Raw genomic sequence first — 24087 nt, 5'->3', positions numbered from 1 at the left:
CACTGAGGTTGAAGGTGTCCATTTTCCCTGTCTGTTGGAATTTAACACGAAGCACCCAAAGAAAATTGTTTAGAGATTTCTTTTTTTTTTTTTTACAGTTTGACAAACTAGTGAGGGGTTCCTTTGAAGCCCAGGCCAGGACGGTGTGCTGCGGTGCCCCTCGCCCCTGCCCGGGGGAGGCCAGTCCTCTGTAGAAGCCAAGCTGGGCTTAGCCGGGCCGCAGCCCTGGCCGGGCCGCTTGCCTTGAGGGGCTGAAACTCTGCCTTGGGGGACTGAAATGCTCAACTCCCTTCCCGCAAAGCGAGTCCCAGCCGGACGGCGGCGGCGGAGGGTCCCGGTCAGCCGGGGGAGCTGCCCTGCGGACTGGCGTACCCCGCCGGCGGGGAGTGCCTCGTTCCCCTGCCGCCCTCCCGTTCGCCCGCGCCGCGGTGGCGGAAGGCCGCCGGGGCCGGGGAGGAGGGGCGGCGGGCCAGGCGCCCGCAGTCGTGCAGCCCGGGGTGGGGCCCTGCCCGCCGCCGTCGCTTGTCGCCGCCATGAGCGCCGGGCAGGCCGTGGGGGAGGCGGCGGGCGCCGGGGCGCCGTCGGCGCTGCCCAGGGTGCTCTCGGCCATCTTCTACGGGACGTGCTCCTTCCTCAGCGTGCTGGTCAACAAGGCCCTGCTGAGCGCCTACAGGTGAGGGCCGCCGGGCGGGCCGGGCGCAGGGCACGGTGGGCAGGCCCCGGCCCGGGCCTCACAGACACCGGGCAGGTCGGGCAGCGTGCTGAGGCGGGGGTCGGCGTCTCCGATCTCAGAGCCGATGTACGCCCAGCGCGTACCGCTTCTGCAGCACCACCCGATGGCAGAGGCCTCTGCAGGCATGTTGTTGAGCCCAGCTTTCTCCTCAAAGGTCTTTCGTTATTCCCGGCGTCGAGGCTGACGTTTCGCCGGTCGCACCAGGTCAGACCCTTCAGGCAAGCAGCGTTTCCCGTAACTGTCCCTGCCAAACTGTCTTGTAACCTTCCCGCGAGCACCTTGCTTTTCTGAAGTAGCCAAAAACCAAACGCGCAGCTCAGAAAACCTCCATCAGGAAAACGCTGGAGAGCCACGTCTGTTGGCTTGATGGGGGGTCCCATGTGTAGCCGTCGTCCTTTAGCTGTGGTCTTGTCACCGTTAATATTCTTCACTTAAAAGGTTTGGTCTGTTTTTGCTATGCTTTAGCTCATTATGAACTAACAACAGAAAAGGAAGAAAACCCAGCAAAATAAAAGCAAAACAGTAAAAAAAAAAAAAAGACAAAACTTGCTGTTACGGTCTAATGTTCAGTGCAGTTTGAACATGTAAGAGCTGTATAAAGTGTCTCCCAGAAAGGAAATACGAGGTAAGTTTTGATTTTGTTTCGTAGTGGTGTTTATCATACAGTCTGAGCTCCCTATACGTCCCTGGCATACGTCTAGCACATCCATGAACGACAGTCAAGGACAGCATGCCCATCAGTAAGCCTAAATTTTTTATAAAAAGCTTACAGCATTGCTGGGGATGTTTAGGGCTCTGCAAATCCAAGAAGTCTGGGGAAATCTGTGTAGTACAGATGAGTGAAGTCTCCATATTTATGTTGTGTCGCAGTAAGTGCAGTAGAGTTTACGTGATTATAAATGATTATAAATGGAAGTCCCATTTCTTCTGCTCTGTTTTTTTGTTCTTCTTTTTTTGTTCCCCCCCTAATAAGTCAGTTCCCCGGAATCACTTTTGCTACTCGCCGCTCCTAACTCTTTCTCTGGGTTATGACTCCAGACTCCTTAGGACCTTCCTGCTGCAGTTCAGAGTTTCTTTCTTTCACTAATACTTTTTTCCCATCCCAGTGGTGCTCATCCGAGATGTACACTTCTCAGCACACCAAGTAGTACTACGGCAGTTCTTGGTGGCTTCTGTGGTAAATAGCCATAACCTCAAAGAGCCTTGATAATGGAAAATTACAACGCTTGTTGAGAACACGGACCCTCCTTAGGCATTTGCTCGTGCTGGTGTGTGCAGGGAACAAAGTGGGGTTTATTTAAATTCTTTGGACGCAGGTTTGTGTGTGACCATCTCTGCCTGACAGCGCAGTCCAGCAAAAAGCTGCATGACTCCTCAGAGCCAGCAGGAGCCGTCACATTCAGGGAGCTCCTTGACACCCAAGGCTTTTGGGCAGAGAGGCTCCAGACACTGCTGGTGACAGCATAAAGCGGCCATCCGTTGTAAATAACGTCTTTGCCTGTATTTCAGTATGCATACAGAGAATTAGGAGTTACTGCCACATCTTTATTGTTTTTAACCTGATGTAAATTTAGGGGAGGAAAATGGAGGGCTCAGGCTCTTTGGGAGTCCTGCTGAAGTTTCTGGTTTCTTAACATTGAAGTATCCATGCTTCCAGCTAAAGCTAACTGAAGGGGTATGGTAGGAATTTAGCCATTTTAGCAGACAATAGATGTTTCTGCAACATTTACCTAGGTACTCTCTTTTCACAAAATCATATTGATAGTGTATTTGGACTATGCAAATAAGCTTCCAAGTTAGGGCAGGTGCAAGAAATTTAACTTGCTATACCACCTCAGGATGTATAGGTTATGCTGGAGGCCACTCAAAAGACTATGCATTGTTAGAGTTCTCCAAGTGTGCTACCTTCACTTACAAATATCCAGAAAACAATTACCTCTTCAGAATTGATTGGCTGTGCATATTATTAGGATGCAGCTTGTGTTTTGCTACAGAAATAAAATATTAGGACTCAAATAACTGTAGCAGTTCCTGCGCTTTTCTGATAGACTGGCCAGTCGTCCACAATCCACGTGTCCAGTTTTTTACTTTGGTGCTGAATTTAAACTCTTCTTTTTTGTTGTTTTGTTTTGCTTGTTTGTTTTTATCTTTTTTCTCCCTTTCCTCAGTATTAAATATCTTGTTTATGCTTTTCAGCTTCCCATCACCAATGTTTCTTGGAATTGGACAGGTACGTTCGGAAGTAAAGCACACTAAATGTACTAATTATTTTGTAAGTTTAATGTTAGCATAGAGGTATATTTTAGGGGGAGATCTCTATTATACTGCACTGCTTGTCTTCTGGATTAGATATACCATAAGGAAGAGTGATTTGTTTTAGTGAAATAAAGGAAATTTCAGCTCAAGTCAAAACTATTGCTTGGGAAGAGTCTTGTAAAGGACTGGAAATGCCATTTATTTCTCCCGGTGGGGTTCAGTAATTAAGAGAACTGACCTTTAAAACTGCCAAGATTTGTTCTAAGAAGTTCATAGGTCCTAGGAGAGTCCTTGAACATTTGTGGATTATATGCAGAGATATTGCCTGCATTTGTAGACAAGCCATGTCTTTCCTCATAAATCACTCGGGTCTTTCCCAGCACTTTTCCAGCAGAACTGCTACACACTTTTGATACTTTGTTGCCTTGTTTGCCTGTGGGCAATTTGCAGTACTGCAGCAGAAATATGGTTTTTAATGTTAGTAGGCATTTTAGTAGAATCAGAGTTTGCATACGTGGTCCATAAAGCAGAACACGTGACCCTGCAGAAGGGTGGCTGGAAAAGATGGAGCCTTGAAGCAAATGGTTTTTAGGCAAATACATCTGCCTAAATAAGAGGAATTTTATTCTGCCAAGGTTACAAGCTAAAGGGTAGTGGGGAAGAGATGAAAGCAGGTCTGATATCTCTGCTCTTTGGTGCTGAAGAGAGTAAAATGTCTTATAAAGATTTTGCTCTATGAGCAGGGCAGAGAAAGAGAGTTTCACACATCCAGACTGCTCAGGGAACCACACATCATGTGTAAGAGGAAGCCAAAGACTAGAAATTGCAGCAATACTTCATATTAAGAGCAATGATATGGCCTTGTTTCTTTGCAGAATCTAAGACCCAATGGTATTTCTGGTTTTTTGTTGACTGATCCTTACAAGATTTCACTGAATAGTTTGTAAAGTGCATATAATATGATATAATGCTTTAGTCTATAGAACGTGACTCCACCCCATTTTCTAGATAGACAATTAATGGATTTTTGTATAAGGAAAATTTAACATCTTGTTTTCCTTTCTGAGGCTAGCATTAAGTCTTTAAGATGTGTGATTGCTCAGATACTCTCCTTCATTCTGTCTGTATTCATTCCTCATGTTGTCAACAGACTGATCAATGCAAAACCTCTGCCTCACGTTACCAAAACAGCTGTAGGAGTGGTTCTGCAGGCTAAACAACTCTTGAGTGAAAACAGCATGATTATCCCAGGATCCCCTCCTGTTTTATTTTCTCAGCTCCTTCTCAGCATGCATTGTTCAACAGAGTGTCACTGATTTTTCTCAAGCCAGTAAAACATAATTCTATACTGTACTTTTAAATAAATAGCAGGCAAAATTGATAAGAATAAAGTTATTCTAGTTTATTCATTGTGTGCTGTGTTGTTCTCTGAAGAAAAATACATAAAAGCTAGCATTTGTTAAATGCGTGTAATTTGGTCTTTGAAGCAGTTCTTTCATTTATACATTACAATTTTGTTCTTACATGACTTCTTGTTTTTTATTTTTGTTTAGATGGCAGCCACTATATTTATCTTGTATGTGTCAAAACTAAGTAAGATTGTTCACTTCCCCGATTTTGACAAAAGTATACCTGTGAAGGTAAGGATTTATATTAATAAGAAAATGTTACGTCTTGTAATGGCATTCTTTCTTATGGAGACAAGATATAAAAGAAGAACAGAAAACAGTTTTGCATTTGTTTGTCGTTTGTCAAATGTGTTTTTTGTATCTTTGTTTCATGTAGTATTGGATTCGATAATTTTAATTTCACTGCAGTATTCTTGCCTTTTGTTTGCAAAGAAGTCTGGTGCCATTTGGTTATGCAGTACATGGGAAAGAATGCTGTACCTTCATACAGCTGGATGAACTCTTTCAGATTCCTGAAGTATTCTTCTAGATGTATACAGCTCCCTGCAGGATCAGTGGGAGGTCTGTATTTAAGAAAGGATTTTGATCACAGCATGAAAGGCTGTTTGGAAATTTGAATGCACATGTGATAATAGAAAAAGAATATGTGATAGACCAAAAACCTGAACAACAGTAGATTCCAAATGTAAGATTTATGTTCCATAGGAGTGGCTAAAATGATGCCCACCAAAGATACAGTAGGTAGGTAGGGACTAGCTGCATTGTGCAGACCTTAAGTGTGTATGGTCCAAAGAGGCAGGATGGAGAAAATATGAGAGGATCTTTTATTATCTCAGATTGGGAACTAGGATCTGAAATGTCTGTAGCTATGATCCTCATAGATTTTTGCATCTGTGTGCAGTGTTGCTGGAGCTTTACTATGATGCAAAGCCTGCGTGTTTATGTCTTGTTCCAAGATGTTGCTCAGTGTTTGCTCAGGGATACAGGGATAGTTAGCTCTCAGCTCTGCTGCAGAGCTCAGATATCATAGTGTTTCAGGCCAGCATCTTGTCTTACTGTCAGTATGAGGTTTGCTATGAATGTCTCGCAGCCATTGGTGAATGCTGTATTTTCTTAATGCATGCTGAAATAATTGACATTCCTGCATGTAGAAATCTTGTAGGAATATCTATAGCATTGATTATAAAATGGACAATCCTTATTTTTTCCAAAACATGAATTAAGAAGGTTTCCCAGTGGGTAGTTTTTAGTTCAGCATGTAAAGAACTTCTTGAGACCTCAAGAGGTTTCTTCCCTCTGCACCCCTCCTGTCCCACTACTCTCCCTCCCTGCTGTGGCCTTCACTTTAAAAGCAATACAAGGGCATTAAAAAATACAGCATCCATTTACTTTGTCCTAATAATATCTATCCTTTGGAAGACTTCCCTGGATATGCTGGGAGCAGTCAGCACTGCAGCATCCAGGACCTACGTATTGCTTGTAGTGCTGAATTTGACTACTCACAGTGAATCAGCTGGATTGATCACTCTTGATTTCTTTATTTTTTTAAAGCACCCTTTGACTGCCTCTTTATCCTTTTGACAACTTTTTGTTTAATTGACACTAAGATTATTGCTGCTTTTCACTCCCCAACTGGTTTATGTCCTCAGCACTTTCAGCTAGAGTTTTAAAGTAGCAAGGTGCTTATTTTAGTGAGGAAGCTTTGGAGTTCTTGACCCTTTTTAAGCAAATGTTTCATTGATCTCTGATGTTGTTCTAGATGTTGGGATTTTGCCTATACAATAGATGAAGTTCAGAGGAAGGAGAATGTAATACCAGCTCTGTTTTTATGCTATGAATGAACGTAGTTTTCTGAATAAAAATATGTAGAAGAGATAGTGTATCACAAAATTTTTGCATGCTTATGTTGACAGGCTGAATATTTATCGTTACTCCTCTTACTTTACACTCTGGTTTACTTTCACTGTTACCTTCACTTAAAAGTTAACTTTAGTTAACTCTGGTTAACTTTTACTGTATTTTTCTCCTCTCTCCTCTTTGCTGTAAAAGAAAGGCAGAATTTTTAACACTGATAACATGCAGCCCATTCATCTGTACGCTTTTCCAGCAGACAACACTTTGAGAAGACATAACCTTTAACAAACAGTGTCTCCTGAAGCATGTATAGACACAACAACAGCAGGTGTTACATGCTAAGTTAGAGGATCTGTTCTGTTTTTCTGCCATTTCAACTCTGCTTGACTGATAATGAATGGGACGAGAGGTACACACCACCTTTGTTCCCAGTGATTACTTTGGCTAGTGCTAATCTTCTGCAGCTTTTCTGAGAAACAGCTCTGAACTGCAGCTGAATATTGTGTAGGGATCCCTGACTTCTGGTACATTTTCTTAAGGCTCTGAAGTTCTGTTATTGCTCCTCTGTATTGTGTTAGGGCCAATATGTTTCAGTAGATGTCAGTCTCATTAGGCTAGAAGCTGGAAGTAGTAAAGTTTAATTTACCCCCAAATAGTTACGTTTCCTTTCTAGTATCTCCACAGCATAATTTGTTAGGCAGATCTAAAATAGCGTATCTTCCAGGCATACTAATATATGTGGAGTACCCAGAGAAGCATAGCATACTTACAGCTTATTCATTCTTTTATTGCTCATGCTCTCTTGCTTATTTAGTTACTGTTATTAGTATTAGTTTTATACCTAAAAATCAAATGTAAGAATGAGTATTAATCTGAGGATTGTAGTAATTAAAATAAAATTTATTAACATTTACACTAAACGGGTCAGAGTCTCATTAGAGGTAGATTGTGACTTCTAATGAAATCAGTGGAACTCTGGTTGTGAATGGTCACATGAATGAGAACTGCAGACCAGTTTGCAGCATAGTTACATTTTTTTTCTTAAAAAACCCTCTTTCTTGCTAAAAGTATATCTGATATTACAGTTACCAATTTATGTCAAATAAAGTTTCTTAACAGTACTTCAAAACATAATAATCTGAGTTGTGCTTTTAATTTTACCACAGTTGTTTCCTCTGCCTCTGATTTATGTTGGGAACCATATAAGTGGATTATCAAGTACCAGCAAACTCAGGTACAGTAAATTAATTTACAAGTGGACTATTTGGATTTTACCATTTTCTTTTGTGGGGGTAAAAAATAAACACTAAAAAAATCATTGCATAGGTACTTAAATGCATATGATGTCTGTCTCTCTGTCTGTCTGTGGAAACCCCTGATACTATTATGAAACTCTTACCCAAACATTTGATCTGTTTACAGGTTGTCTGCTTCTTTTAAGGGGAGCTTAGTTAGGCCTGTACTGATAGAAAATCACAGTACTCTGTGTGACAATGTGCTGTCACTTCCCCCTCATACCCAAGCATCCAGCTTTTCCAGGGTGTCCTAACCAGAGAGTTTGAAGGCTGTAAGAAAGACGTTTTCGAAGGAAGAAGAATATGGGAAAGATTTGTACCATGATGTTGGTGCAGGTTATTTAGAACACACCAAGAGACGGAAAAACTCCTGTGTAGCGGGGTGGTGGCAGCAGTGTAGCCCTGCTGAGCACCAAGAGCGGGTGGTGGGGAGAGTGCTAAAGGGCTCACTGGTTCCTGTGTGCCCATAGGCATAGATCCATGGGAGTTGCTTCCATGCTAGTGCTAAGAAGGTGTAAGCTATGTAGAGGACCTGCTGTAATAGATTGAATGACCAGATTTTCTATGGAAAAGGAGTTCCACATGACAGCAGAACCAGGACTGGAGGGTACAACACTACAGTTGCAGTGGTTTCTTGTGTGTTATTACAGGCTCCTGGGGGTTTAATAGTAAGCTAAACGAAAACACAGAATTTTGCAGATTTTCAGCATATCATATAACTTTGAATCATTAAGCGTCTAATTCTGCAGCCCTTTGTCGTACGCATTCAGAAGGTGTTCCGCTGAAGTGACTGTTCAGGCAGACATAAGGACTTCAGCAGTACTGTCCCAAGTAGCACTTCAGCCAATGTGAATATGGAAGTTTCAATCCTGTAAAAGTTTGATTCATGGGTTCTTCTTTCCCGTTTCCCTATCTGTAATTTTAAAATAAAATGTTTATTAGGTTATTTTAACCATAAGGGCACCATCTCCTCCTCCTGTGACTGACATACTTCTTTTAGATTTACTGTTCATAACTGATTTTTATAACAGAAAAGTAAGAACAGCCACAGTGTTTCTACAATTAACATCTTGTTACGTTGCGTTTTGTTACATTACTGACATTTGCTTACATTATGGAACTTTCCACCTTGTTTGATTCATCCATAAGGTGTAGATGATCCTATGCATAGCTTCAAAATATCTTTTGTAAAGACATCAAACTCCCTGTTAGAATTTGTATAATTTATTAATGCAGTTGTTAATAGCTTTCTTAAGCAGATGATTAACTGGTCCATATGGCCATGCTGTCAGATTTCCAAAGCATCAGATGCAAGTGTTTTCTCTTGCATCTTGTTTTCTTGAGTGGTTTCCAACTACATCGCTTACTGTAGACCAATAAGATGTTGCTCAAAAGTAGCTGTTTGTTCATTAGTTGCACCTTTGGTCCCACCTTTCATGTTTCTTGTACTTCTCTGGGCTGTGGTTTTATTTTACTTTTTTGAAAGTAGTGTTTATTTACAAAGCATGTTTGCTTTGTATTTTATTTCTGTTACATGTTTTCAGAGACAGGTTCATTGGGTGTGCTTTGAGTTTACAATAGAAATAATTTTTGCATACCCTGCCTGTGATTTCTATTGGAAGAATTATTTCATAGGGGCCGTGCTAGGTAGAAAATAGCTTTTATATTTTATTTTACTGATGTAGAGCGGTCTTTTGGAAGATAGCCAGTTACGTTGTTTTACAAACTGGCAAATCTTGCTTTTTTCAGGGATTTCATTATCTAATGTGCCTCTAGTGTCACACTGACATTTTTTTATGTATGCTAAGTGGCTGGGAATATGTTCTGGTTGCTTATTGCTGGACTAATGGTTTCATCCTCTGCTTAGTAATATTAGATAAGAATTAGAACATAAAAATGCTATTAATCTGATACTGTGCTTGGATTTTTTTTTTGACAGTTTGCCGATGTTTACAGTGCTAAGGAAGTTTACCATTCCACTTACTTTACTGCTGGAAATCATCATACTTGGGTGATCCTTTTTTTTAAATTTAAGATACTTTTATTTTAGATCATATCGAATGGATTACTTGTGGCACCTCATCACAATATTGATAAGTGCTTTTTACTGAGAAATAGAGAAAACCAAAGAAAGTGGGTTTATGTAGCTCTTTCTGAAGACTGCATGAAGTACATGCACTTTAATGAATAGAGGAAAAAAAAATCATCTTGCTGTCATTTACGCAGCACATTCTCTTGACTGTTGCACAGGAATCAGGTAAGCAGAGCATGACTCAGACACTTCTTTTAGCAATTATGGTTCATGTCTCATTTCGGAGGATCCTAAGCTGCAAACTGCTTCAAACAAACAGATCATTGTGTCTCGAAACAGTGGTGATAGTATGGCAGTCTGCTTAGATAGAGTGGCTTTCCGGGTCAAGTCTAAAAACATGCCAGTTTAATGAAGCAAATGGTATCTTGCAGTATGCTGTTAGATCAGAAAACTCCTTCATTATAGATATATCAGTTATTTTAAATGAGAAATTAAGAGGTGTATGCTATTGCTGCTTGGGATCACTAGTTTCAGTTGTACCGATTTGGAAGAACAGGAATATAAATACATCATACTTTGTCACTGTCATGGTTTTATGAGATGGCTTGTGCTTGAGTAAAGTGAGGTCTCAAGGGGAAAAGCAGCTTGCTGAAGCTGAACCCGGGCACCATTAGGGTGATGGTCAGGGGAAAAGCTTTTCAAAAAGTCTCCAAGTAGATTGGCATCTCCTTTTGGCTGAAGCAGCAGTTGATCAATGTGATTCGTATTTTGGGGATGCTCCAGGATTGTTTTCTATTTACAAGTTCTCACAGGGAAAGAGAACTTGCTGTCTTCTCCTGTTCGCCTGAGGGCTCCTGCAAGCGAGGAAAATGTGAGTCAGTGAGATTCTCATCCATTCTCAGCAATGTGGTATATGAGTGCAGGGAACATCCTAGCCTAAGGGAAGCTTAAGAGCAGGACACTGTATTTTTATAGACTGCCACAGTGTCATTCCTCAAGGCTGAAAATGAAAGGACTCCAGAGAGTCTATGCTGGCTTACCTCAAGATTTGAAAAGTAGTCAAGATTTGGGTTGTTATTGTTGAGTTTCATTATGATCAAAGCCTAATATATCTAGAGACTGCATACAGGTTTGTTGTTGGGACAGTAGTCCACATCTGTGCTCCTTTGGCATACAGGATTTCTCCAAGAGCTTTGTACAGTTTGTTTTGATGGATCTTTTCTCACAGGCCAGCTGAGAGCTGGGGGGCTGGCCTGAGAGAATGACTAGGAGACTGTCTGTAAGTGGCATTGTAGTATGGTGCAAAAATACTTAAGACATTTCTAAATAAAGTAATACAGGTATAAAAAGCAGGATAGCTTTATGGTATGCTTTTCTGTACTCTGGCAGTGCTGGTGTACACGTACGGAAGAATATAATAAGCTTCTGTGCTTTCCGCTCCAAGTACAATGTTTAAATTTGACTTCAAAATAAGTACTTATTTGAAAAATAGCCCAGATAGCGTGTCATACAACATTTTCCCCAAGAAAGGTGAGATGAAAAACTAGACGAGAGGTGTATAGCAATTTTCCTGTATTGGATTACCGGAAGACATTGAAATATTTTCATTATGAGTACCAATACACAGTAAATTACAGTTTGTTCCAGCACTGTTACTTTAAACCTTTAATCCTTACTCTTAAAATTATCTAGCAGCAGAATGCTTACAATGCTTTTTCAATCTCTGTTCTCAGGGCCAAAGTCTAACAGCATGGCACATAGTCAATCACATTGCTTCTGTCAGGTTATGAAGACTGTGCCCTCTTGTTAAATGTTCTGTGATTACTAATTGTTTTGAAACTTTTCAGGCAGACAGCCATTTAATCTCCTCTTCAAGTAATGAAAATGTGAACTGTCTAATTTTTGTCTACAGGAAACGATACCCACTGAGTATTATAGTCAGCGTATTTGCCATCATTCTTGGGGCTTTCATAGCAGCTGGGTAAGGTTTTCATTTGTTATATGAAGTCATGTTATGAGAGGAGGGACAACAGAAGGATTTTCTTCGTTGTTAAGTGCCAAGTAAACTTAAGCTGAGATCAACTATCTCAAGTTGATTTGGATGATCTCTCTACTGACATCATTGGGAGATGCAGGAATACAAAAGGGAAAAATCTAACTCCAGCTGGAAGTATTTGGGTGCTTCTTTTTTTTGCCCAGGGTTTTCCATGTTTGCAGGATCATCAATGAAGCAAGTTAAACCTGTGAGAGGAATGCTGTTTTTATTTCATACTACCAGTGTATTTTAATAATCTTAGAAAAATATATTCTTGTTCTGGGTAGAAAGACTGATCTTCTAGTTGTCAAATGTTGTTTTGAGTTAGGCAACATCTTTTTTTTTTAATTACTTTTAATGAGTTCAAATGTGAGATGAAGTTCACAAAGCACTTGGATGTTAATCTCCTCTGTGGTTTTGGTTTTTTTTTTTTTCCTTCTGTTTGGATATTCCTTTACTTAACTGGAAATGTAATATTCGTTTTTATTTCTTGGCTTTGCTGTGTACAAAGGTAAATAATTTCCATGTCATGTGACTTGGATAGAGCCATGTCCTCTTACATGAATGACCCTATATCCATGAGGTAACTAGTCAAAACAGAAAGGGTGACAATATGTCTGGTCTGACTGTAAAAAGCAAGTAGTCATACTTTACTCCCTAGCTGCTTTTTGTGTTAAAAGAAATAGATAAGTGTACTAATTAATAGTTGGACAGTTTGTCAGGATTGAGACAGATGGAATTTTTCACAGAATGAAAACTGAACATTTCCTGCCACTTAATGCCCTGTGTTCTGGCGACTCTCTGGTGACTCATTTGTGAGGGTCTTGTGACTGGAGAAATGTAAAATACCTTGACTTACAGAGAAGACTTAAAGCAAAACCTGTGACTTGCTGGAGTTCTCAGGATTTGCATTTCCTCATTTATGATATTTCTCTGGGTAAACAAGGTAGAGCAATGCATTGTATAGTGTTTGCTTATTTACAATATAATACTTCTTTCCCAGGTCTGATCTGTCTTTTAATCCGGAGGGCTACACATTTGTATTGCTAAATGATGTCTTCACAGCAGCAAATGGAGTTTACACAGAACAGAAGATCAATCCAAAGGTAACTGTGGGTGGTTAGGTTGAATTTAACGTTATGACAATATGGTAGCAGCAGGTTACTTATTATATGACTTTATGAGCGTACAGTTATGAACTAATAAATAGTTTCATTTGCTTTCATATTTCAGTTGATATATGCATCCTTAATACAGACCACCCTGGGAAAGCTTGTTAGTAGTATCTCAGACCAGGCTTAGATAAACTGTATTTTATTTTTTCCCAAGTCTTTCAGGCAGAGTTTGTAGTGGCTTTAAAACATTGGTTTTTTGCTGAAAAATAAAATAAATACAAACCAAAGCAGATTGTTTAACTGTAAAGCTAATATATATATCTAAGGAAGGTGAATTTTTGACTAGAAACACACCTTAAGTTAGGTTTATGTAAAATAATCCTGTGGGTAGGAGCAGAGACCTGACCAGTTTAAGTCAATAACAATAAGGACTGATACCTTTTTTGGCTATCTAAAAGTAGGTCTACACCAAGCCCAGGTGTGCCAGAGAATTAGGCCATACCGCGATACATTATACTTTGTGTAAACATTGAGCAGACTGCTCTTCAAATACAGTGCCATGAAAACATACTAAGTCGTAGCCAAAAGCAGTCTTGGAAATGCTGGATAGAGGTTTTGTCACTGACTTCTGTGGATCAGTCTGTACAGTGGAAATATGTATCTTTTTATCATCTCCAGAGTCGCATTGAATCCGGACTCTGTATTTTCCTTTTACAAGCAGCACTGAACAGCCTTACAAGCTTCTGCAAAATACTGGGTTTCATTTTAAAGCAGGAGATAAGCTGGAGAGATTTGCTACGTAGCATGGCTGCACCTGAAGGAAGAGAAGGCTGCTTTTTCATTCCCCCGACCTTCTGCCTTTGTGTCAAGCAAGTTAACCAACAGGATATATGGTGTCCCTCAAGTTGCTTGAACTTATATCTGTTACCAGTGATTGCAGGTGCTATGTAGGAGTCAGGCTTCATTAATTTTCCTGCTGTGGTGGCACCAGGGAACGACCCTTCCCTGTGCTTTTGTGGTTGATGTGCAGTAGATGGAATGGGTAGTCTATTGACCAGGCAGAGACTTATCTGCAGTCTAACACAAAGCAGTTATGGACCAGTGCCTTGGGAAGTTTCTGACTAGCTGGTGTTTTATAGAAACTTTCCAAGGAATAGCAGAGCAGTAAAGTTCTGCCGAACATACAAAGTGACTGAAATGGAAACTCAGCTCAGTACTAGACACTGAATCCAATGATCGCAAGTTTGTATTTTAAATTGAAGTGGATTATGTTTTGTCTCTTCATTAACAATAATATCAGAAGGATTGCCAGAGTAATATTTAGTATTTTGCTCCCAAATAGCTTGTAATACCAAACACCATGTTTCATTTTTTACAGGAGTTGGGAAAATATGGTGTCCTTTTCTATAATGCTTGTTTCATGGTGCTTCCAACAGCTATTATTAGTTTTTCTACTGGAGACTTTCAGCAGGTAAGGAGCAATATTCCATATCTCAGATTGACAATGGTATTTTTGTCAGGTTTTTTAGTTGGGGGGTGGGTTTTTGCTTTTTTTTTTTTTTTTAAGAGGGAATCCTACCTCCATGTTAGCGACTACTATTTGAAATACATGACTTGGACTTTGCTTCACAGGTAAGACCTTGTAATTATTCACTCTGATGAGGAGCTGAAGCTGTGTGATGTCTTTGTTTAAAAACTAATGTATGACTGGGGACTCTCAGCTAGAGCAATTGGTTGGGAATCCAGCTGCACTCTGTGATTTGCCACATGCTCTAAAATGAGTTTGCAAATATCAAAACCAGACAGTTTCCAGTCCTTCTCTCATTCTGATGCACAGAACAGATTCCTGTTTAGTCTCAGTTTAGTTTAGTAACCTACATTTCACATTCTTATAGAATGACAGCATGACTCTCCATAGCTAATTGTAATACAGTATAATAGTGAGGGCACATAAAGTATCAGACCAGGAGGTTTGTGTTGTTTTTCTGGCTCTCTCACAGACTTGCTGAGTTGCCTTTTTCTTACCAGTAAAATGAGTCTAGAGACTCATACTTGCTTTTGGAAATATTTGAGATTTGCCACTGAAAATTGTTACAGAGTTTGTGGGTTTCATAAATCATTCCAGCATCCTTTGTCGTATGGTGGTGTGCCCTGGACTCACATGATCTTGTCATAGTGTTCTTACAAGCCTATTTCAAGTGTAAAAATGGCCATTCCATGAAAAATGATGGCTTTCGATCTGTTCTGACTGTGAAATCTCGAAAATGCAGGTGGTGCCCTGCTTGGCAGACTTAGTAGGAGCCAAGTTTGTATGGCTGTAAGGCTTCAAGTGCTTTCCCAGCAGTCATGGCTGGAATCATATTGGGAAAACTGGGCAGGGGGATTTACCTTGTTACTAAATTTAGTCCATGGGAAAAAGAAGTAATGCTTTGTGCTCACAGGTTGATTTGGCACAAACAATTTAATGCTTAATCACCTGAAAAAAGTCAATAAATATCAGAGACATGCATAGTGCCTACTGTGCATATGCATTAGCTTGGTCACTTAATATTGAAAATCACATTAAATGATATGGATAACTAGTGTCAACATGATGCACAGAAATTAAATCACAGAAAAAAGGTACAAAATTTAAAAATACTGATGAAAAGTCAACAAATCATTGTAGATAACACCTGTATTTAGCAAATTTTCAGGCCATAGAGGTTGGCTTGCTTTTACCCTAGCAGAGATTTTTACCTTGATCCATCACAGACAATGCACAGCATGTATGTTTTGCCAGTCAAAGTGACCGTCTATGTGACAGGGAGATTGTTTCTGCTCCTCTAGAGCTTTCTGGAGCAGTAGTTACCACATCTTGTAAAGACTACAGTGTGTGAGTGTCCCAGTTATTCACTTCTTCACCAGCTGGCTGACTAGGAGGACAGGAAAACATGATGCAGTGGAAGAGAAATGAAGCCCCAAAATGTGTCTTTGTAATACTTCACAATTTGTTGTTGTGCACCAGCACAATTATAGCAAGGCGGGGCTGCCCAAGATCCCTCTAATCTATTATCTCTGCTGGAGGCTCATCTAGCCACAGCTCAGCATGGACTAACAGCCTTTATCCTGTTTCTCAGGGATGCGCTTAGCCTTTACTGAGTTTTGTGCTGATACAGGTGACTTTAAACTAACCAGATTAAAATTAGGCGTATCCTGGAATTACTAGAGGTGGAGAAGAATCTGTGACATGTTTTTAGTGACTGTTGTGTGACACTGTGTTCTTGCTGCGTGTCAATAAGGAGCAGACTTTAAAGCGATGATTTAGGCTTTTAATTGGCCTTCATTGATGAGAGACCTTAGTATTTCTTATTTAATCTACTTTTGAGCTCAAAAATGCAGACTCAGATCCTGAGAGCTGTTCATGAATGAATCTATGGTATGAAACAGATTTCAAGATTATTTATTTACTTTATTTTCTCTCTGTCTGATATCAACACTATTTATTATAAAATATTAATCACAGTGTTAGTATCTGTATCAATAAATATAAAAATACAGATTCTCTGTACTGTATTCATTGCAGTGTGCAGTTTCATATCTGCACTGCTATATATGTTATGAGAATGTGTCTAGGTATCATAGGTGCTGTTATCCTGTTGTCTCTGAAGTTAAATGCATCAAACTGTTTCCAGGAGTAACATAAATATTTTGTACTTATAATATGAATCAAACATACTTTGTGATTTTGCACACATTCATATTAACTATGTTTTATATGTGTTTATATTTGATTATATAGCATGTAATTCCCGCTCTCCCTCTTTTTTTTTTTTTTTTTTCTAATAGGCAACACATTTCCAACACTGGACAAATTTTTTATTTGTCTTTCAATTTCTTCTTTCCTGCTTGTTGGGGTAAGGACACAGAGCAATCAAGTAAGATATTTTAATGACGGTGTTTCAAATTGCAAATCTCCAATGTAAGACTCATTAATAAGTTATGGTAAAATTAAAAGAAAAAGTATTTTTCCCCCCAGGCTCCTATCTTGTCTTTTGATTATTTCTGATAAAGTAATGACTTTACAAGTACAGTGGTCAACAACGTGAGATTAGCATTTTACTTTCTGTACTCAGTATCTCTCTGCTGGCTGTCTCTTCTGATTCTCTAACCTCTTTGCAGTTAATGGAATGTAAGCCTGTTAGTACAGGAGGTGTGTTAGTGTGTTTGTTCTTTAAAGTACCTGGTAAAGTATGGCAGACTCAAAAGTAATGAAACAATGCTTTGTTCCTGTCAGAACTGCAGAGTCAAAGCAAGAATAAGAGAGTGAGTTGGATCCTGTTCTGGCCTTTCACACATCACCAACCAAGGAGTCAAACTAACTTCAGATACTGACCTATATGCAGCACAGAAAATAGGGATGACTCTGCTAGAGCTCAAGCAGCACATTTTAATGTGCATTTTGAGTACTCTGTATATGCACATCATTAACTTAAAATACAGATAAACAGAATCTTTTTTTAGGGTTTGGAACAGGTGGGATTGAAGATCCCAGCAACATATTGATCCGGAAAATGTTGAACATTTCAAAGTATTGCTAAATTTCTGATCTTCCTCGAAGGAATTTGTAACATTTTCTCCTTTGCTTTATTTAGGTTTCTCTTGATGTATTCTACTGTCCTATGCAGTCATTACAATTCTGCGCTTACAACGACAGTAGTTGGTGCCATCAAGGTGAGTTATGGAGAAGAGGGAGATGAGAATGCTCAAATAGACAGGGAAGAGCATTGACTCAGCAGTGATCCTGATAATGCTTTGAGCTGGAAACTCAAAATGAGGGCTGGTACTGGGACACTGCTTGTGCCATACATTTTGGAGATCCACACAACAAAGTGACCTTGTTTTCTTCCACTGAATCTCAGGTATACTCTAGAAAGCAATGTGAGTATTAACATTTTTAATTTTTTTTTTTTCTACGTGAGAAACTTGAACTACTTAATTAAAAGATGTACATTTAACCATATTTTGTCAAGTACTGTCACCTGCTTCTTTTCCTTATCAAGTTACTGTGAATTAGTCAAGGTAACCTGGTACAAATCCATTGCAAACTGATATAGACTAAGCCACTTTCACTTTGGGCTAAACTAGTTTCTGTTGCTGCTAATAAATAGGGCATTAATAGGTACAGAATAATGACTAAGCTGTAGTGAGGAGTTTAATGCTTTATGGTTAACTGCTTCTGTCTCTGTGTGACAACTTATATTCTAGCTGAATGAACTATTTCATTTTGTTTTGTATAAACGGTGCTAAATTTGGTGAACACCAAAACATGCCTGTCTTAAACACTGAACTTGGTGTTCTTAACAGTCTGATTTCTCTAACCGAGTTTAATTTAAAGCCAGTGCAGCTTCATTTGTGTAGATAAGGCCAGCATGTCTGAGCTGAGATCACTAACTACACAAGCAGCTTTTTGTAGGCCAGTTTGGAGAGAAGAGTGGAGCTGTAAGCAGGAGGACTTTTAGCAAAAGATGAAATTTGTGCAATTGTGGGCCAAACAACTATCAGAATCCAAACTAGCTTAGGCACAGGAATGACAGTCCTCAGGGTACTTGCCTTCATGGGTGGCTAAGGAAAACAATACCTCCAGCATAGCAAAATCCACAAACAGAAGATGGTACTTGTCTTTCTACAGTTGTTTTGTGTGAAAGCTGGCAAGATTAATCTAGTTTCATTTTGTGGTCCTGAAAGCATTCTTTTAAATTTTATATGTCTGCATTGAACCACTAAGGTAGAGAACACTATTTCTATTTTTTGAGCAGTAATTAGTTTTTGAGACCTTTTGAACAGCTTTAAAGTTGAGAGGCACTTTATGATGTAGTAGTGCCCACTAGAAATTGTTAGAAATTATGTCATTGTCCCGGCTAACTGCTAAAACATTTGAAACCAACAAAGTGTTGGTAAAATGATCATACAGTTCTGTAGCTTTCCTTCTGTCTACAGGGGACAATTTTCCCAAAACTTGATGGGGGTGGAGTGAGGGGTAGAATCTTTAACTTTAAACTGTGCCTGCATTGAACTTGAGCCAAGTGTTTTCAATGCACATTTAGTTGCCAAAGTAGGTAGCCCTTTAAAAGCAATAGTAAAGAGCTTTTATTGTAACTTTAAAGCATAATTTTTATCCTTGAGAATCCAAAACCTACTTTTAAGAAATAGGATTTGAAATCAGTCTTCCAAAGATGAAAAAGTACATTTTATGAAGGTGGCTATAGCTCCATTTTACCTAACATCAAATAGCTAATTTTCTTTTTCTTTCCTTTTTTCTTTTTTTTCCCCAGAAAGTCACTCTCAGTGCATTGCATCCACTTAGAAAACATATTGATTTTATTACTCTATCTCAGTGTTATATTGCCCATAAGGCTGCATCCTGTGAAACTAATTTAAACACTGATTCTGGAGCGGCCAGCAACAGAGTAAAGCTATTTCCTTAGAAAAGTAAATTAATTGATATAATTTATATTCTCTGGACATTGAAACTGACTTCGGTAAATGCATGGCTTTTGTTTCTTTTCAGAATATATCCATTGCTTACATTGGAATGTTGATTGGTGGAGATTACATATTCTCCATGTTAAACTTTATAGGGCTAAATATTTGGTGAGTAGAGCTTTTATTTAAATAGCTTTTATTTGTTAAGCCTGAAGATTTCTCAATGAGATATAGTTTTATATTTGTTTGATTTGGGCCACTTGGGTGATGCAGTTTTGAAACTACTGGCCCGAGGACGCACTGCCTCAGGATGTAAAGTTCATTAAAATTAGTTATGTCTTTTCATGTCTGTTTTCAGATATTGAATCTTACTATGGTAAGATCTTAACTATGGAAACATGCCTACAGTTTTATTACGCGGGGTTGAATTCATTCTGTTTCTTATGAGCTGCAGTTCCGAGCTGTGAGGCTTCCAAGTGAAAAACAAGTTGTCTGGGAAGGGGGAACACTGGCTGAATGAGTTGTGCCCATTGAATATGAGTTATGACTTGTGAGTTGTTACTTTTTGTGTTTGGATGAACTGTTACATTTGTTTCTGTTAATCTGTTGGAGCAACTGATAATTGATCTTTGGCTGCTCAGGGCTTGTTTCTCAGATGGCTTACACAGCTCTGAGGCACTCCTAATTTGTCCGAGCTGGCATTATTTAATTCTTTGGAAGGAAAGGTACATACCTTTAAAGTGGTATACACAACGTCGGGTATCTCTGACACCACTGTTCATTCTCTTTTCTGTAGTATGGCAGGAGGACTGAGGTACTCCTTTTTAACCTTAAGAGGAAGCAGCAAGCCTGTGCAACCTCGGGATGAAGAGAGTGCGCTTTCTGAGTCAAAGAGTTAGCCAAAATGCCTGCCCTGAAAGACACTGAAGATACAAGTTTGTTTGGCATTGCTGAGAACTTGAATAGCGTACGCTGGAACATACTTGGAACAAGAAAAAAAATCTACCTCAATTGCCACAGATGTGCACACAACTCATTGGTTCAGAAATATTCTTGTACACCATGTTGTTTACACGCAGAAGAGTTTAATTTTAGCTTTTTTTTTACACCATTAGCTGATTTATAGGAAGGAATGCCATCAGCAAATCTCAAGTTGTAAATTCCTTCATTTACCTGTACTTTGGTGCTATTCATTCTGTTTCAGTGCCTGCCAGTACTCTCTGAGGCAAAGCTGCCTATAAAGATCATGAGGCTTGATTCACCATTGCCTTATGCCATAGGCAATCTTTGATATCACTGCAATTATGAAAGATGCTAGTGATTCAGAATGACTTCACGTATGCATTTTGTTTTTGTGTAAGTGACTGTAGAACATATGGGGCAAAGGGGAGATGCCCCCCAAGTTTGTTCCCTGTGTAAGTGTTGACTAATGAATTGGGGATATGGCCTAGTGTGTTCAGTATGCATAGTGTAGACATCCTCTCTCAGTCTTTTCCTCATCCTCAATAACATAATAGTGTTCCGCTGTAATTGTCGCTGTTGCCATAAATGAACCCTCATAACTTTGCGGGGGGATCAAGGAGAGAAGGAAATTGAGAGAAGTATTTTGTATTTTGAAATATTTTTTTGTGTGAACCAGTACCAAACAGGTAATTAGGAGAGAGAACAAAAGTAAATGTATTTTTGTTTGGGTACATTCATCTTTCTATATCACAGTCCCCTCCTCTGATGTTTTGTCTGTTAATTATCTTTTAATGCTGCAGAAAAGTGATGCTACTGTATACAATCTACAAGAGTAGAAACTGATCAATATATGGGAGACTAACTTGTGTTCAAATGAGGAGAAAGGATCAGTGTCTTGTGTCATATATATGCAGCGAAAACTTATCTGGTATCTTATCATGCCTAAAATTTAGAGTAAGGAATTGTAACAAGCCCAAGGAGTTGCTACAGAGGCAAGGCTGCTCCAGCGGTCAAAAAAAAGAAGTCTGGAATCTGATTGTTTGGGTTATGATCTGGGACAACAATGGGACTGCTTTGTATCTTTAGTCCCTTTTCTGAAAATACAGCTGATAACGCTTACCTGTGTCTTTAAGGATATAGCATTTATCTTTGAAAACTCTGTAGAAGCCTTGCAGCACTGGAGGATAGCAGAGTAATGAATCTTGTTGAAGTTTTCAACTCCCTGCAAGCCTGAGCCAAGATTTTTTAAAATAATAAAAGAAGATTTTAGAAAACCATGACATGGTACCAGGGTGATCTAATGACTTGTTTTATCCCTGCTTGAATTAAAATACAGCTAGGTCTGTAAAGCATTTACTCATTATGTGAAGGATCGGACTGGATTAGATCTAAGAAATATGTGAGTAACTCACACCAGAAGCTTTGGGGAATGACTGGGCTTCCCACTGCCTGCATGGATTTCAGTGGCAAGGGGAGGAGTGACTGCAAATATTAGAAGTGGAATTTAAGGGCACAGTCAAATATTTTAGAGAGATGTTCTGTTTTTAAAGGTTTCCTGTGTCCTTAAAAAGCCTTTGATATTTTTGAGTGTATTCTTTTATAGGGTTCCTCTTTCTCCAGATCATCTCTACCTCCAGAATCCTAATTACTGAACCTCATCTCTCTGCAGTGGGACAAGAAATTGGAAGGCTTTCATTAATCACGAAAAGGTTATGGGAGCCATTTGATTGCAATATGAATGGACACGTAATGGCACCTGCTGTTCCACAAAGGAACTGCTACTGTATGCATTTAATTAATTAATATTTTGCTGTACCTTTTATAAATAAAGAGATGCAGGTTATAGTTTTAACAAGTTTTTTGGTTTTTGTGTGGATGGGCATGTAAAATGCTTTTAAGTACACATGGATAGCATGAATATTTACTTTCTATACGATCTACTGTTATATTGTACTTGAAGTAGTTTCATTAGTTCATTCTGTACTGTAGTGGAAGTGATTTTGTTTAATTCATTGTTCATGTCATGTTTTTGAAGTCCTTCAGGCTTAGACTTCTCACCTAAGATACAGACCCGATTCCCAAAGTCTTTATAATAATATTACTCAGAATAATTTAAATTATTAATTTAGGAATAACCAAAAGTAGGTATTATCTAGACGAAATTGCAAGTGCTTGCATCCTTTCACAAAGCAAATCGGCTTCAGTCACTTACTATTTTCGTCTGTATCCAAGGGGATAATATTGATTCCAGTAACTTTGCTGGTTGAACTTCTGTGAATATGGGCTCAAACAGGCACAACTCTCATGTTAGAATTTAGACACTTATGGAAGTGGCTATTTCATTCAGAACCTCAGTAACTGTGTCTTTCAGTTAATGAAATAGTAATTTTAAACTGATTTATCTTAGGATACATCTGTAGGTAGTCCTAACCTTATTTTTTCTACAGATTTTGTATGAGCTTAATGAAATATTAAAACAGTTGTAAAACTAGATAATTTACTCGCTGTGTGAGGCTTCATTTTCTTTTCTTCCTTTGGAAAAATGTTAAAAAATGTTAGAGAAAACATTAGTCTTCAGAATACAGATTTAAAAGAATGATTAAGTAGTCTAGTTTTAAGAAATACTGGATTTACTTCTGAAAGTCGCATTCCCTCACATGAGTGTCTTGTGGTCACATGCTGTTAGCTACAGAACTTGATTTTCAGAAGTCAGTCCAATACTTTTAAACTTTTTTAAGTTTTACAGGTGGCAAGGTGTATTTACAAGGCAACATACAAAGAAACTTAAAAGCAGTAACTGTATTGGAAAGGAATATTTTACTGTACATTGAACTGTTCATACTCTTACAGGGATTGTTTAGCAGTGGGCTAGCTGTAATGGAATTAGATTAAAATGCAAAAGTACAGTGATTACGCAAAGAAGTGTTCCACCCATGCAATGTGTAAGATTCTTGCAGTGATCCCTGTGAGAGTCAGAGAAGCAATACCTCAGGAAAAAACTTAGTCTGGGCTGGATAAACAATTCTTCACATTCATAAGAATCTATTATTTTTCCTCTCAGTATCTTGGCCTGATTTACAAATACTAGGCCAATGAAGTACTGTAAGTGTATCTCAGCCTCCGGAAAAGAAAGAAGGGAGCATGGGCAGAACTGGAAGTGCAAAAGAAAAGACTAGCAGCCATGAAAATTTGCATTTTGTCAAATAGAAGTGCTATTGTTTCTTTTTCATTTAAAGGAGGTATTCAGCATCAAACTTAAAGTATTTCCTGAATACTAGGTGGGGTTTTTTTGAATTTGTGATTGTATGCAAATATTAAAAATGAAATTTAATATTCAAGATCTTTTTTGGTCTGATTGGCCTTACTTATGGGGTAAAACGAGGTGTTATGGTATAGAAAACAGTAATCATATTGAAATTTTAAGAGAGCTTCTGTGTGAGGAAACTAGGTTGTTCAGCTGAGATGGTAGTGATTTTTGTATCTTCTTGTTACAGATATATTTAGTGTTACATTCCTTGTAATTCAGACATCATCCTTACTCTGTAATATGTCTGCATATTGTGGTTTTCTGGCTGAAGGTGCTGGTAGTGTGACACCTGACATATATTGCTGCTCTTCAGTTGGAGATTTCTGGATGTCAAGTTTAGGTTAAATTTTAAAGATGATTTGTGTTAAGTGTGGAAGAATATCATTAAGATATTTACTTGTTTTATTTTACTCTGTCCTAAGTGCATGTGTAAGCATCAGTGTCCCACTTCTCCAGTTTAAACTGACCTTTAAAAAATGGGTAATTTTCAAATTGCCATTACAAAGAAGACTGAAGGTTGTTTCTTTGCCTTCCCTGAGAAATTCTTTATGTTAACTTTGTATAATTTTTTAATCACTTGAGGTTTGAATTTTGTTGATTTCATCTTTGTCTTGCAGTGGGAT

The 24087-nt window shown here is 38.8% G+C and overlaps 1 protein-coding gene across 6 annotated transcripts; it reads left to right on the top strand.

The window, feature by feature from the left end:
- Positions 1-234: 234 nt before the first annotated feature.
- On the top strand, positions 235-23497 carry SLC35D2 (solute carrier family 35 member D2). 6 transcript variants are annotated; one of them, XM_064439242.1, is made up of 13 exons: positions 598-673; positions 888-937; positions 2930-2963; positions 4543-4629; positions 7419-7486; positions 9487-9558; positions 11492-11560; positions 12618-12720; positions 14108-14200; positions 16558-16625; positions 17364-17442; positions 19280-19362; positions 19991-23497. In XM_064439242.1, the coding sequence occupies exons 3-13, from the start codon at positions 2943-2945 to the stop codon at positions 20091-20093; spliced, it is 846 nt and encodes a 281-aa protein (XP_064295312.1). In that variant the 5' UTR covers positions 598-673; positions 888-937; positions 2930-2942; the 3' UTR covers positions 20094-23497. The 6 variants fall into 6 exon arrangements, with proteins under 6 accessions (XP_064295310.1, XP_064295309.1, XP_064295311.1 ...); XM_064439240.1 differs by lacking the exon at positions 888-937 and having other exon boundaries at positions 235-673; positions 21761-23497; XM_064439239.1 differs by lacking the exon at positions 888-937 and having other exon boundaries at positions 250-673.
- Positions 23498-24087: the final 590 nt, after the last annotated feature.

The sequence above is a fragment of the Phalacrocorax carbo genome, chromosome Z (genome assembly GCF_963921805.1).
Source record: "Phalacrocorax carbo chromosome Z, bPhaCar2.1, whole genome shotgun sequence".
Classification (NCBI taxonomy): Eukaryota; Metazoa; Chordata; class Aves; order Suliformes; family Phalacrocoracidae; genus Phalacrocorax; species Phalacrocorax carbo.
This window is presented reverse-complemented; position numbering and strand designations above follow the sequence as displayed.

Coding starts and splice junctions, on each gene's coding strand:
- SLC35D2 (XM_064439239.1), top strand. CDS start 534: ATGAGCGCCGGGCAGGCCGTGGGGGAGGCGGCGGGCGCCGGGGCGCCG. Junction 2,964..4,542: donor TGTTTCTTGGAATTGGACAG/GTACGTTCGGAA, acceptor ATTTTTGTTTAG/ATGGCAGCCACTATATTTAT. Junction 16,626..17,363: donor CTTCTTTCCTGCTTGTTGGG/GTAAGGACACAG, acceptor TGCTTTATTTAG/GTTTCTCTTGATGTATTCTA.